The sequence below is a fragment of the Condylostylus longicornis genome, unplaced genomic scaffold (assembly GCF_029603195.1).
Source record: "Condylostylus longicornis isolate FDR11 unplaced genomic scaffold, ASM2960319v2 ptg000011l, whole genome shotgun sequence".
Taxonomy (NCBI): Eukaryota; Metazoa; Arthropoda; class Insecta; order Diptera; family Dolichopodidae; genus Condylostylus; species Condylostylus longicornis.
The window spans coordinates 2,250,451-2,266,829 of NW_026577980.1; the positions used below are offsets into that span (position 1 = coordinate 2,250,451).

A 16,379-nucleotide genomic window follows, 5' to 3' on the forward strand; every position below is an offset into this window, starting at 1 on the left:
ACACAGACACACTTACATATATTTCTTTGCTCTCTTTTTTCATATATAAATATATTATGGCGTTCTACTAGGTATACTTGCATGGGGCTCATACTATAAGAACATTCTTTCATATTATATTTTCTTTAAATATATTACTCGTATAATGTTTTTGTATCATATTATCGGGTAATAGAAAAACGCTTCCTTTTTCCGACATTTTTAACAAAACAAAAAAAATAAAAAAGAAAAACGATAAGAGAAAAATGGTTGTAAATCTTGTGCAGTTAAAATTTTCACCATAGATAATCTCTATAAAATACCAGATTGGTATAAATTTAGTATAGTTTCACTATAACTATATATACAGTTATACACACTACACTTTTATAAAATAATGTGTGTTAAGTGTATAGTATCTAATGTTTTTTATATTATATTGAATGTTAGTTAATGCTGATTACGACAGTGATGTGTAATACAAGGTGATTATTAGTCATCAACAATCGTTCCGGAGAAAAAATTGTAAGAATGAGTAGTCAGTATGAGAAAGTAAATAAGTGCATATTTATATATTTTATTTAAAAAGAGAATGTATTTATACAAAATTTTGGTGTAAAACGATTGTTTGTGGAAAACATTCCTTTGTTAACTGCAGTATAATGGATTAAAAAATTGAAACGTATGAAAACGTGTTAAGATAAATATGGAATATGGTGTCGCAGAGCGACTTTCTCAAAATATTTTGTAATAAATTCAATTTGACGCTGGGAAGAAAGTTAAATAAAAATTATTGAAAAAAATTAGCTTCATCCAATCGATGACTACGTTTGCTTTATGTTGTACAATTCACTAACTTTGTCAAAATTTTATTAAATTTAGATATTTTTCAGGCAATTTGTGACTCAATTAACAGAGAAAATTCATACCGTATATTGCAATAACGGGCAATTAACCTACAGCTACAGTGTGTTAAAAATCAAGTGTTAAAGCTGCAGTCACACTACATTTCAATTAATCAAACTATATTTGCATTATTGTTTACACAGACATGGAATTACGAGATGACTCCTAAACGAATTACTTCTTAGACATATCAAAGCTATGTAAGATGATATTGTGGAAATTATTCTAATATCTTATAATTGATAAGAAAAACTAATATTATATTGCGAATATTTGTATAAAAAAATATACCTTAGAATTAGTACAAGCGGTTACTATTTCCTGTATTGTCCAAGGTGTAACCATAACAATAAATCCTAGTGATATCGCTGCCATGGATCGGGACGTTGACCCATTTGATGTTCTTTCCTGTATAGGAACCACCTGAAAGAGAATATTTAAAAAATGAAATTCATTAAATACATTTTACTTTTAACAGGAAAAAACTAAAAAAAAAAAAAAAACCATAAAAATTAGTATAAAAATTCTAAATGAAGAGAAAATGTAAAAAAAAAAAACAAGTAATATTTTCCAAAGCTCATATTGCAGGCGATCACAATTAAACTTTACTATTTTGTTTTGTTTGTTTAGCTAGCAGCTACTATGGTCCATACATGAGTACATAATGGAAAAACAATAAAATATAGTAATTTTAGAGAAAGAGGAGAAAATAAAATTAGATTTTTTTTTCTATCCGGTTTTAGTATTCTTCTCATAAGATTTTAAAATTAAACTGAATACACAATTTAGAAGGATTTAGAAAAAGTTGTACGATTACCGTGTAGTATAAATGTTTAAATAATAAGACCACTATGGTAATATTGTATGGTATAAGAAATTTGTTTATTTTTTTATAATGTTGGGTTACTCTTAAAATGATCTATTTGTAGATTGTGTATGGGCATTACAATATCAATGCGATTGATGTTTTACATATGAGCGTTTTGTTAAAACTAATTTCCAATTTTTTCTGTGGTGCATAGGTAATCGATGGAGGAATGTCTTCTACTATCGATTTTACAATCCCATGCACAAGCTGGAATACACCGTGTGAACACTTCTTTAAACTCTCCCATGAGAAAAAGGAGATGGCAATGTGCATTATTATCTTATGTACATGCGGAATACAAGACAATTTTACAGAATATAAGAAGTAACAACAAAATTGAACTATCATCCATAGAAGAGCAGGAACAGTTTCTTCACATCCTATGCAATTGCCAAAATTGCTTAATTAAATACTTTTTTTTTTCATTTTTGAAAATAAATCTGACAATTGGCAGTGCAGCCACAAAATTTTTTAACAATTATTGTTGAAAACATAGAATCGATTTTATTACTTTTAAGTTTTATTAAGAGAAGTAAAACAAATCAAATGAAAATCATAGAACTGCTTAGAAATTATTATTGCAATTGAAAATTAATAACTAAACTCTTAAAATCAATTAAATAAATATTGTTGAAGTTTAAATTTACTTTTCAAATGAATTTCTATTTGAATTTTCGGTTCTATTCGTATAAGTTTGATTTCTTTTTTTAATCTACTCATATGTTATTGTTTTCTATTCGAACTAAGCAAAAGCAATTTCCATCAAATAAACTTTCTCTATTCCATTTTAAAAGTTAAAAAAAAATCCCCAGGTAAAATTTAAAATCTAAAAGTTTTCAAGTGAATTTTAAAGTTTTACTCAGTTTTCTTTTTTCTGTTTTATTTTTTTTTGTCGAAGAACTAACAAAAGAACTTAAGGGATAACAATAACCTTAAGGTCTTAGAAACTTTTAAGTTTTAAATGTAATCCTTATGCGGACTTGAAAATATTTTTGAATTGATTCGGGTTAAATTTTAAAAAATAATTCCCTTTTTTTTATTTTCCTATTTCTTTAAAATTTTATCCATATAGGAATCATTTATTCCACATTTATTATCTTCATCAGGATCATTATGTTGTCTTCATTATGATGATGAAGAATGTATGAAGAAGGAAACTATATTTTAACTTGAATGTTATACAAATGTACTATTAAAATCGATTGCTTCTAGCATATTGCACATAATAAGATGGGAGCAAAAAAGAAAAATAGGGATGAAAATTTAAATTCTTTAAAATATGTGCTAAAAATTGAAAAAGAATGAACTTTTAAAAACAAGCTAGTATAATATTGGCTCATTTCATTTTAAAGTACTTAAATTAACTTTCACATTTTAGCCCTCTGTAGGCTACCTGTGGCTTAAGAACTAGATTTAATCAACTGCTTCACTGGCGAGCAACGGAAAATTCTGGCAAAACTTAAAATGTATCACAAACATCAAATTCTTCTTCTTCGATAATTTCATATCTCTTTTAGTTTTTTGGTTAAATTTGACTAACTATTTAATGTGTCCTAAAACTAATTTTCTCATTATCGGAAAAGTATGGCTAAAATTGTGTGGACACTTAAACTTGTTCCTCATTCATGTTCATTTGAAATCTTGAAATGAATTCTTCACATTTTTCTAATGACTTGACAGTCTCCGTTACAGCGAGCCGTTTACATTTAAAACCAATGGACACATTAAAGTTCCAGTTCATAAAAGTTCATTTTCAATAGTTATAATAGGAAATAAGCTAAAATTAAAAAAGAAAAGAAAAAAAAATTAATATATGTAGGTAACGAACAATTCCAATAAAGTTAATATAGAAAAAAACCAAGGATTCGAATCCACAGATGAAATACGATTCTAAAGAAAAAAGTTTTTACAATGGATAATAGTGAAGAATAATAGTAGGGTAAAGAAGACAATTGTAAGAAAATAAAATTTTAAAAATTATGAGAAAATTATGCTATAAAGGATTGGAAGAAATTTATTGCTTCAAATTCCACTTTTTTATATTTCTTATGAAAAAAATGTAGTTCAGATTATAAAAATTTTTTTCAAGTTGATGTTAGTGTTCCAAATATGAGATTATTTTATGCAAATATTATGAAGAACTTAAAATTTTATCTTCAAAGACCTCGAACATATAATAATAAATAAAGTATGCTTAGATAAGTATACCTTGTGAGAGAATCAAAAGAAAATCACAATTCATAAAATTCTACTTAACGTCTTCAGTCAACTTAACTCATTTGAGGTTAAGTTTTGATTTTTGAAACAAGTAAGTTTTGAAATTGAAGTTTGAAAAATTCTATTTTATGTTTTTACTTGAAATTCAATTATTTATTCTCTAAAATTTCTACTTAGCATGTAAATTACGAGCATTTTTTAGCTGAAAACATGGAGAGCATTAGTAACTTAGGTAATTAGGCATGTGAATATTACCATATAATGTAAGTATTAATTATAAAATTATAAAAAAAAAATTTTTTTATTAAATTTAAATACCTTTTTTGTTATTGTATTTGCTGTTGCTATTAAAACTGGTATTGTTGATGGTAAACTACCAACTGGTGTTGATTGTAATGATTGATGAAATTGATGTATTGGATGTGCTGATGGTGGTAAATCGTTGAGTCTAAAACGACTCATATGAAAACTAGAACCATAACAGTACATTAATACCATTGTTGTTGGAAAATATAGTGCACATGTAGCCAATATTCTATATGACGGCTTATAATAAAATGGTTCACATGCCATTAGGCCTGTATTATTAAAATAATATCCTGTGGGAAAAAATGAATGAATTAAAGATTTAATTGAACTCTGAATATTATTAATTTTTTTATTATAGCAAAAAACAAACAATATTTCGTAATTCTTACCTTTTGGTAATACTAAACAACCAAAAACTGTTAAACTAATAACCCATGTTAAACTTAATATTGCAACACATCCCTGAAATAAAATAATAAAAATTTTTAAAAATATTATTCCAAAAAAATATAGTTTTAATTTGGAAATTAAAGTTAATTTGGAAAAAGATTCAAGATACGAGTACTCTTTAAAAATTTAGGTTTTTTTCTTATAGTATTGAGTTCCAATGAAGTAGGCCTCTAAACATGCCTAATGAGCAACTTTTGAGTTTATTACACTCCTCTAATATGCCCTTTCATGTCAAAATGAGAAGGTAAATTTCATGAATGACAATTCAAACATTGAAAACGGCCACCTACTACTAGATGGCGCTAATTTGCTTTAATCATTTTCATCCTATTAATTTAAATTATTTTTTTTAATTAGCAATTTGCTGTTAACCTTTTAAAAGAAAAATTGACACTTCTGTCATATGTTAAATAAGATTTACCAAAACAGCATTTATGATATTTAATAATTAAATTTTTAATAATAAGCTGTGAATTTTATCATGTCCCAGCGAAAATAATTTTAATTGAAAATTTTGTTTTCCCTTGAAAAAAAAAAAAAATTTAATGTTAATTTTTTTAAATGAAAATTAATTGAAATTAAAATATTTTTGACATTGCAACACATTGCATTTAAAAAATTTTAATCAATTTCTAATCAACATAATTTTCATTAATTTACAAAATTCCTTAGAGGCGTGTTAATGGAAAGTATTCAATATAAAAAAAAATTTAACGAAGGTCATGTTAACAATATTAGGGTGGTAATTTGCGAAAAATACAAAAAAAAAAATTTTCCCCCACCACTAAAAATCAAAAATTCCGATGAGATTTTTAAATTGAAGTCAAATTAGCTGTAAAGTGTTATAGATGGTTTCCTCTAACTTTTTTTGCTCTTTTGCTTTTACAAAAAATTGATGATGCAAAATGCACACATTTTATATTTTTTATATGCATAAAAATTTTATGTTCACTCAATTGAAATTTTTCATTGTGGAAAATTCAATATTACAACAAATAAAATGTTATTGAGGATTTTAGTAAAAGGGGGGGAAAAATCTATTGTTTTTTTTTGCATTAATTCTAAAAATGTAGTTTAGAAAATTAAAAACTCATCAATCTTTATGCATTTTCAATAGCAAAATAATATGATAGTTTCAATTAGATGTTAAAGTGTTATTGAATAATGGTAAAGCCATTAAAAATATTTATAGTAAATTGATTTTGATTGATTATTTAAACAATGCAGCAGCTTATAGGTTTTTAGAAACAGGATTTCGTTTTAGTTCCTGATAAAATTGTGACATTTTATTAAAAATGATTTGAAATGTTTCTTTTTTGTTATGAAGGTATGATTGAAAGTATGCCTGCAATTAAATGTGTGCCCGAATTGAAGCTTGATTTGATTTTTGAACCTGTAAAAAGAACTTTCATTGTAAGATGTTTTCATTGATGGACAGAAAATTGGTGATGGGGTTGATTTGAAAGCATTTTCCGAGATAGAGTAAAATTCGAGTATTACCATTTTATCGAAAAATAAAGTGAAGAAAAGTCTGCTCCCCTGTAGAGAAGGCATTAAAACACAAAATGTCAAAATGTCATCTTTTAATTCATGTCATTAAAGAACGACATGTCACAAGGTTCCTAATCATATCGTATATTAACATATCTAAATCGCCATATGGTGGCGGTTTATGCGGGATATTGCCTTATAATTAAAGATACTACTGACTTAAGTGTTGCCATTTAATCCTTCATTCTTTTTGAAGTTGAATAAAAAAACTTTAAATTTTTAAAGAACATCAACCGGTTAGAATTAAATTTTTCAAAATTGAGAAATAATATTAGAAATTTAATTTTTTTTAAAGTTTAAATTTTATTTTTTAAAAATCCATGAAAATTTTGAAAACATCCTTGTCCTCGAAATCATCAAAAGATTAATTTTTTTTTTCATTTCACATAAAAATGATTTTAAACAAAAAAATTACTTCGAAAAACTTAACCTTGTTTATAAAATTCTTTTGTTCTATTATATTATGCATATCATACTTGTCGGTATACACGGGTGCAAAATTTTTAAAGAAGTCTTTTAATTAAATTTAATTAAAAGGCTTTAAGTGAAAAAAATAAAACAAACTGTTAAATAATTAAGAGGAGAAAATTTATCAAAATTTTTAATTAAAGTCATCCTTTTGTATTAAATTTTAAACATACGCGCACATACATATTTTCCGATAATATGTAAATTAAATTTTTTTTTGACAGATGACAACTTAACGCATTTAGTAGTTGTTGTTTGAGGTTTGAGTCAAAAATTAAATTTGAATTGCTTTAAAATTAAAATTTGAAGAGTCATTTTAGATTTTCCTACTTTCCTAAAGAATTCACGTTGGTTATGCTGATCTCATGCCATTTTCTTTTTCATGCGACTCTTCAATATACATACGCATGTACCGTTGATTTTTCTAACATAACGCGTACCTCTACTGTATTTCAGCTAAAAATTGTGAAAGCGATCTTAAATATCAATCAAAATTTTCGAAATTGAAAAAGTAATTGTAAATATTTACAAAAACAAGAAGAAAAGCACTAAAAAATCTTTTGACCCCAAAATTGCCTTCCATGATTCTAATTTAAATTTAGAATTTTTAAGCTTCGATATTGCATTCAGTTCAAATGTTAAATCATTTAAAACCAAAGAATTTTTGTCATTGAAAAAATTCACCAGAGTTATTCTAATTTTTATTCATTAAGAACCGCAAAAAATATTTTGTACAAAACAAAAAAAAAAAATAATACGAGAGAATGAGAAAAAACTTCTTTTTTTTTTAGAAAGTTCATTGAGGCGTCAATTTGACCAAATATTACAGAATTGCAAGCGAAAAGATTTAGGTGAAGCAAAAAAATTTCATTTCATTTGCTTGTTTCTTCATTTTCTTTGTTACTGATTTCATTTTTAAAAAAATTTTAAATGTATACAAGTGCGAACATAGCATACAAATTATTTTGTCAGTCAGGACTTTCAGGTATGTGTGTGTTTCTACATCCGTCCACTTCAAACCAAACTAACTGTTACGGTCAAAAAGTAAAATTTAATAAATTTTGCTTATTTTAAATGAAATTACTGGAAATATTGAACAAATTTACTTTTTTTCGGTCTGCGATCGTTGCGTTCAAGTTAATATAAATTCCGGGTATTAACTGTTTGATTTACGTATGATTCATATGGAAGAATTTCTATTTTCCATTTGTGAAGGCAGCCTTGCCCTAAAGTCAATCAACTTTACTTCGGATTTGCTATAACCTTTACGATTTAATTTGTCGTTGGATGTGAGTTGGATCTAAGTGATTCGATTAATCAAGGGCAGTGTTGCCATTTGCATTTCATAACATTTGAGCAAAAGAGAGGAACGGCATTTTCTCTTAATATTTATTTGATAAGAAACAGTAGCAGAAAAACTTAAATAAGTTTTTCGTTTATAACTAACTGCCTATATACTTAAATTTTTTGTTTGTAAGATGCCACATTCCCTCATATCTCATACAATCGATATTGAAATCTCATACAATTTGCACGCATATATAAAGAGAGAGAAAAGATATTGTTAGTGCCACAAAATTTTTTAAAATATCGTTTTACAATTTTAATGAGAGTGAGAGAGTGAAATTGATTAGATTGGTATGCATTTCAATTTTAACACAATTTAAATGATACGTAAGTGAGTGGTTCTTACCAAATGAATTTGATTGAAAATAGTTATAAAAAGAAATTCCGTTTTCCAAAATTTTTTGGTTTCAATTTCCTTTTAATGTCAAAAAATATGATATTAGACTAGAGGCACATAACAGTTAATAAATAAAGAGTATTTGAGAAATTTTCACAAATTTTTGTTAACAGACAACAAAATTTTCACTCAGGAATTTTTATTTCTATTTTTTTTTTCAAATTCTTCCGGAACCAAATTTAATATAAAAAAAAACAACTAAAAAAAAATATTTCAATTTTTTTGTCATATTTTTTTTGTCGTTTCTACTTCGTATGGATGAATGTTCAGACAAGAAGGTTGAATAACCTCTATATGTAAAACATACACGTACAAACATAATGATTTTTTACCTGGGAAAATTATTCGTATAACATAATACGGGATTGAAAAGGGTAGTAAAAAATTTTAGGAAAATTTTTTCAATATTAGAAAAAAAATAAATTTATTTTGTTTAAAGAGGAAAGTAATTAATAGAGGCTAACTTTAATTTTATTTTAAAATAATTTATTTATAAAAAAGCTGGATATGATGACTTAGTGTAGTAAAAAATATTGGAAAAAGTTTTAAATTAGTTAATTTTTTTGTTCCATCAATACTTTCAGCCGCAATATTTATTAGTAATAATCGATTAAATTGTGTTTGAATATGAAAACATATTCAACATGTTTGATTCGTATACAACAAGTTTGATAGGCTTAAAATATTGTAATACATTTTTGTTTAAAATATTCATATTCAAATTTTTAAATACGTATTTTTTTTTTAATAATATTAATTCATAAGAGTATTATAAATTGAAAAAGTATATTATGGTCACTAAAATGATTTGAATAAATTTATAAAATTTACATTAATTTAAAAAAAAAAAAATTACAATAGCATACATCTTTTTTCTAGTAAAGAGGATTACAATCAGTTAATAATTCTATCTACTAATGGAATTTTGAGAAAGAATTATCAGAGAAAACAATATACCGCCACTGTATTGTAAATTTTAAATACAAATAACACTTGCCGAACCACAAAAAATATTTTGAACTTACAAAAAAAAATATGCAATTAAATCAAGCGTAATTAAATAAATACGAACGGACAAAAAATTTTATTTAATCCTAGATGAAAGAAAATTTATTATAAAAAAAATAAAATGACGATATAGAAAAGAGAATACAAAATTTACCTTTTTACTAGAATGCATATGGTATCTAGTCGGATGAAGAGCACACATGTATCTATCGACTGCCATGCATACTAATATTACAGCACTCTGTTGTGATAAGGCTCCACGTAATAAAGCCTGTGAATAAAAGATTAATAAATTTTTATTTCTTTCTTTTTGTTCTAAAATTTTATTTTGATTTGAGAAAGAAAAAGAATTATAGAAGGAATAGGATAGCAAAAAACCATTATCAATTAAAGAATACAAAAAAAACACTGTTTGCGTTGTCTTGTGTTATTTTTTTAAATTTTAAATTGCAAATTTCATTTTCAACTAAAATTTGGTACCATGACTAATTTGTAATAACCACAAGTTTGTTATAATATATCTATATCGTTTGTTATATAGTATCTATAGACGAAAATGTTGACTAGAGTAGCCCCCTTAATTTTAATAGCCGACTATTTGGGTTCGTTGATCTTCGGATTTTTAAATATTTGTATTGTCAATGTAATGCATACATAAAATTGTCTACAGGTCTTTAGTTAAGTGACGGCTTTATGCTGCCTTACGAAAATAAATTTTAAAAACAAATCGACGGGGTTAACAAATGAAAAGTTAAGTGACATTTTCAGCAAAAACCAGGTTTTTATTACTTAGTCTTTTCTAATTACTTAGTCGCAAATAAAATATTATATTTTATTTGTTAACAGCTTGTTTCTTAAAACCATCTGTGTGTTCCATCTAATAGCGAGTTGTATGATTTACAAGAAAATAGTGTAAGTTATCGCACAAGAAGAATCTGGAATATTAAGACACAAACTTAAAATGCAAATCATTGGAAAATAAAATATCCACTAGGACACTAGCAAAATCCATTTTCCATAATATTGCAAGATCTTTTAATTTCAAATTTCATTAAAAAATTTTTTCCTGTGTGAAATTTTTTTAAATTTTTAATATCCGTGTACACTGCAATCTACAGTAATCAGATTGCATTATCATTTTTATTATCTCATGCATTTTGATTTTTTTTATATCCTTTCATAAGTAAACAGTCAGGACAGAGAAATGTTCCTTTGAACTTAAAAATTCAGAAGTAAAAGTTTAAGGTATTTAAAAATAATTTTTTTTACTTGATTTTTAGGAATGGTAATTAGATTTTTTGATGTTGGTTAAGTTAATTTTGATATTACCATATGAAAATAGTTGTTTGTATGAAATTATTATCTTAGATCTTGCCTTCTGTTAAAGCGGAAAAAATCCTTTTAAAAGGATATAAAAAGGTCATTCATTAGAATTACAAACTAATTAGCAGAATTGCAAGCAGAACGAAAAAATCATCCATGGTGGTGCTTTAAACGAAAGAAGCGAAAACAAAAAAAAACATTAATCCCCTTTGCAGTTTTTGTTGTTAATATTGCCAGTTTTAATGTAAAGGAGGATGATAAAAGACAAAACATATTAAAAGTAAAATATAGTTTAGATTTTTTCAAAGAAAAATTTTTCAAAATCATTTTTTAACTTTGTCGTTTCTTTAAAATTTCGGTGATTCCAGTTCTGTTAAGTAAAAATTTCTTAAAAGTTAATACTGGACGGCGTTACTCGAACTGTATCATCGATTATGCGATTAAGTAATTAAACAGTTTGTAGTTTTTTACAAACTCATTGCAATTTAGCAATTTCAAATAGTTCAGTTTTTGAAAACTGTTATTTGCAAAATTAAAAATTGCATGGCTGCCAGAGCCCTTTATTTTTAAAGTAATTTTTGGGTTTCGAACTCATGTCTGGATTTCGGATCTAAAAGAAAAACAAAATTATTTGACATACCCCCATTATTATGTTTTATAGAATATAAAATGTTTTTTAAAATTTATTAACCAATAATTTTACCGAATATGAAAATTTAATCGTAAAATTACTCTACAAACAGGTTTGTTAACATTAATAAACACATTAAACTAAATATGAATAAATACATATACATTATTTTTATTTATCTTACCTGAATTTGGCAGAATATCTCACCGTAAGGCCAACAATGGAATAATGATGGTATAAGACCAAATGGTGTTATTAAAAGACCAATAGCAAGGTCGTTAAGAGCTAACGATGTGAGTAAATAACGCGGCTAAAATAAAAAAAAAAAAAACAGAAAAACAATAATATATTTTCAATCGTTAAAATTAATTAAAATTTTAATGTTATCTAATATTTTCCAAATAAAAAAAAGAACAACAACAATGGTTAACAATTAGTTTTTATTTATTTTTTATGGGGAATTGCAAGGATGCTCTCTTCAAGGATTTAAGAATTTAGAGCAATAATAACACCTTGGAAAAACAAAAAATTATACGGAGGTATTAAAGTACAAGAAAATCATTAATTATAAAGAAACAGGAACTGGCAAAATTTTGGTTTTTAAAAGTAAGTGGAAGGCAGAATAATTAAGATAACTGCTTGATAATAAGGGGGCACTAATATATTTCCGGATTTGATAAATTTTTTGTATGAATTAACTTTGCAGGAACAATATGACTACTTAATCTTATACAATCTTATCTTAGTAATGAAATTTTTCTTATTTTGAATATTTTTAATTTTCTCTTCCACATTTTAAAATTGCTTGACCTTTCATATAATAATAATTTTAATAATTTTTAGATTTTTTGATTATTTCATACTCTTTGTATGAAAGACAAAAATGGTTTTAAAACAAAGCAACATTGTAACAGGACGGACGGTGGAGTTGTAATAAAATTTAAAAAGTTATTTTGAACATCTAATTCACTTAAAGGCTTATTTAAACTACGATAGTGGAAAATCATTATAATTTTTCAAAATTGTTAGAATATGAACTCCGGGTTATTTGGCCTTGTCCAGCTACGGCGGATCTCTTCCTAGATTGAATTCCTTTCTCCGCAACTTGTACGGCGGGTCTCTACCTAGATGGACTAGTATGGAGAAAAAAAAAATGGAAAATACATCGATGAATCCAGCACTCTGAATAAAAAGCCGAAAAGGGATTTGGCAAAGCCAATTCCTCACAGCAAAACTGGACCTTACAGAGGGCGAGTCCACTACCAAAGCCGGAGGTAACCAACAGAAATGCGGTAAGCACTGTTGCTAAACCGAAGGCGAAACAGGAACCCCAAAGGCTATGACAAAGTTAGGCCCAGTACCGGTGATAGCTCATGGGGTGCAGCCACGAAGACTTCCCGGAGTATAGAAAGGGCTCCGAATAAAAATGTGAAGAATAAATTTGAAAAGGATTGGCCGTATTCCGGAAAAAAATAGGTCGGATAAAGGAAGGTCCGCATGCAACTGGGCAAAGAGTATAGTAGACAAGCACACAAGCGAGAAGGGGATGGCTACTAAGCGTCAACGCACCACAGAGTAACCACCTCGAGAAGCTAAGAGACCCAGGCCACCGAACTAAACTTCAAGCGTCACAAGGCCTTGCAATGATATCCTTAAAGACCATCTAATCGTTGCATCAACCAGGCAAAAGATGATGGCAGGATCACAGCAGAAAATTGGCGCAAAGTACAAATTCGGCTTATGGCAAACTTCCAACAAATCTTGAAGGAAAATCCAGGCCAATATCCCTCGTACAGAGACCAAGGCTGGCACCAGGGTTGTGTGAAACTTGTGGCCTGTGCAGATAGTAGGTCGCTGGGCCTATACACGAAGGCATTAGTAAGGATAGGAGAAATCTGGCCAGGCGCGAGACTCGCGGTCGTTGCAAAGGAAGATTTCCTAAGCAGAGCGCGAGCTCGTGCCTGTATTCCATCTGAGCCGTCAGATATGGAAACAATCTTAGAGATGATCCAACTTGGAAACCCAAATTTGCCAACTGTCAACTGGAGGGTAGCGTGAAGATAAGAAGGGCGACTATAGACAGGCCCTGGTTATATTGAATAAAGAATCGCTGGCTCCTCTGAAGAAGCAGGGGTTTGTGGTCAATTATGGGTTCTCCTCTACAACACTAAAGGTGTACAAAACGGACACTAGGATGCAGGGAACCCAGAAGGCGAAGGACGATGAAGAGAACGTCGTCCCAGAACGTCGTCTGTTCAGACACGGCTTTCATGATAAGCAGAAATGCTGGATGAATCTGACAGACGACGACGACATGCACCTCGATCTGGAAGGGGCCCTGTCGATCCAGGACCTCGACGATGATGCAAAGAAAACGTTGGTTGAAGTTCACGAAAGCAGTAATGCTTCGAATAACCCAGATCGACTTCCACCACTTACAAAGGGGCGGAGAAGACACAGTTCTGGTTCAGAGACCCTGGCTGGCAGGTGGAGGGATCTGAGAACTCAGGGCGGCGAACTACAAGCTGTTTTATAGCTACAGCGGCGCAAAGGTAAGGTTATGCATATTAATTAAAAGTAACTTAAATGCTTTTCTGTTGATTTTTACAGCAATAAAGATTTGACTGCAGTCAGTCTCGAGGTCGGTGGCAGGATCTCCTGGTGGGCCTTAGTATACTTGCCCTATGATTCCCAGGGGATACTTGCATCTAGTAATCTGAGAGCCTTGGTGGAGAAGGCACAATCTCTTGGCACTGGCCTCATCATTGCAGGCGATGCCAATGCAGATCCCGCGATCTGGGGAAGCTCGGATACTAGAAGTGAGTCACTTTTTGATTGCATCTTGAGTTCTAACCTCACACCACGTAGTAGTTGTGCCGCTAGAGGGTATGCTTCCGTTCTTGTGGACTGTGAACATGCTGTGAAGGCAATTGATTATGTTCCCCCGGTGCTTTCATTCACGAGAAACTTTGGGACCTCGATTCCGCTTAGGGAAGCCTGGCTGAACGAAAGAGTTGCTGACGACGGATCGGTTCTTTTTTACACGGACGGATCCAAACCCGATGGCAGGGTTGGTGAGGGAGTTTATTCTGAGCAATTAGATGTTGAGGTGTCCTTCTTCTGTCGGATCAGCGTAGGGTATTTCAGGCAAAGGTGGTCGCAATTGGGGATGGCTCTGCGCTGGCTTGATTGGAATGTCGTACCGCCTGGTGGCGTCAGTATTTTCACTCGCTGGGTTCTGAAGTCTCCACGTTTAGAACGGTCCGGTACTGCCGATCGTCTCTCAATGAGATGGCGGGGTAGTTCGAAATAAACTTGTTCTGGGTCCCCGGACACAATGGAGTTCCGGGGAACTGCAAGGCGGACGAGCTTGCGAGGCATGGAAATACTTTGTGGGTTCCGCCTGAAAAGGTGAACTTAGGCATTCCTCTAAGAACCCTTAGGTTGCTGCTGCGCAACGCGGCAGTGGAGCACACCCACCTTAGATGGGCTAATGGCGCAACACGAAACGCGATAAGGAATTTGTGGCCAAAGCTGGATTTCCATCTACTTTATTTTTGCATTTACTGATGTTCTAGCTCATAGATTTATGAAGGATCACCTCGATATTGCCCTTATCCAAGAGCCTTACATAGTGAAGGATCAGGTTAAGGGCCTAACAGGTGAGCTATTGTATGATAATACAATTGGGGGCAGGCCTAGGGATTGCATTTTGTTTAGTAAAAGGCTAACGTATTTTTTCATTCCAGATTACTGTTCTAAGGATCAGGTAGCTGCGTTGGTGAAGGTGAAGTCCTTCGGGGGCTGGACAGAGTTCATTGTGTGCTCATCCTACCTCCCGGGGGACTGTGCCAACCCGGACGAGCAACTGACGGATCCAGTGAACTTTTGTGAAAGGAGGAACTTCCAACTTATAATAGGAAGTGATGCCAATGCCCACCATACCGTCTGGGGAAGCAGCAATATAAACAAAAGAAGTGAATGCCTACTTGAATTTATATATAGCAATAAATTAATGGTTATGAATGAGGGCAATAGGCCGACATTCATAAATGCAATTAGGGAAGAGGTCCTTGACATCACCCTTTGCACTGAATTTATCGGCAGTAGGGTTGGTGGATGGCATGTCTCAAATTAAACTTCCATGTCCGATCATAGGCAGATTAGGTTTGATATCATGGTCTCCGGGGGCCTGGCAGAAGAAATGTATCGGGTAACCCAATCCACAAATTGGAGTCAATTCGAAACGCTCCTCATGGATGGGATTGGATCCGTTCCTGCTTCTGTCAGAACGGTGATGGATATCGAACTGGCCAGCGTGGCTCTGACGGCGCCTATTACTAATGCCTACCATGGGAGCTGCCCCGCTAAGCCGAGGCGGAGCAATAGGAAGTGCCCGTGGTGGAGTGAAGAGCTTTCAAGGCTTAAACTAAAAACCAGAAAGCTATTCAATAAGGCCAAGGCGTCGGGTTCGTGAGAAGAGTATAAAGATTCACTCACAAAATACAATAAAGAAATTAGGAAAGCGAAGAGAATCTCCTGGAGGGCGTTCTGCAAGGGCATTGATGAACTCTCCAGGGTGCTTTCCAAAAAGTATGCTAGCGGGTTAGGCCTAATGGAACGGCCTGATGGCTCCATGACTGAGAACGGAAAGTAGACGTTGGAGCTTATGGCGTCAACGCACTTTTCTGACTCGGAGATTCTTCGGAATCACTCAAATGCGGTCATTGAACCGAAGGCATCCTGGTCCAGGAGGGATGACTGGCAACAATCCCGTCTAGTCTTCACGATGGGCAGGATTAAATGGGCTGTTTTCTCTTTCAGGCCCTTCAAATCTCTAGGTGATGACGAGATATATCCTGCATTTTTGCAGAGGGGTTTCCAACATATCGCCAGAGCACTGTTGGAAATTTTTCGTGCCAGCT

The 16,379-nt window shown here is 30.9% G+C and overlaps 1 protein-coding gene across 3 annotated transcripts in view; it reads right to left on the reverse strand.

The window, feature by feature from the left end:
• Positions 1–16,379, reverse strand: part of LOC129619220 (beta-3 adrenergic receptor) — a 136,819-nt gene that overhangs the window by 14,131 nt on the left and 106,309 nt on the right. For all 3 annotated transcript variants that reach the window (XM_055534363.1, XM_055534364.1, XM_055534362.1), the window contains 5 exons: positions 11,639–11,764; positions 9,655–9,771; positions 4,669–4,741; positions 4,289–4,569; positions 1,177–1,308 (listed from right to left, as the gene is read on the reverse strand). In XM_055534363.1, the coding sequence (XP_055390338.1) occupies positions 1,177–1,308; positions 4,289–4,569; positions 4,669–4,741; positions 9,655–9,771; positions 11,639–11,764 (729 nt within the window). The remainder of the gene's footprint in view (positions 1–1,176; positions 1,309–4,288; positions 4,570–4,668; positions 4,742–9,654; positions 9,772–11,638; positions 11,765–16,379) is intronic.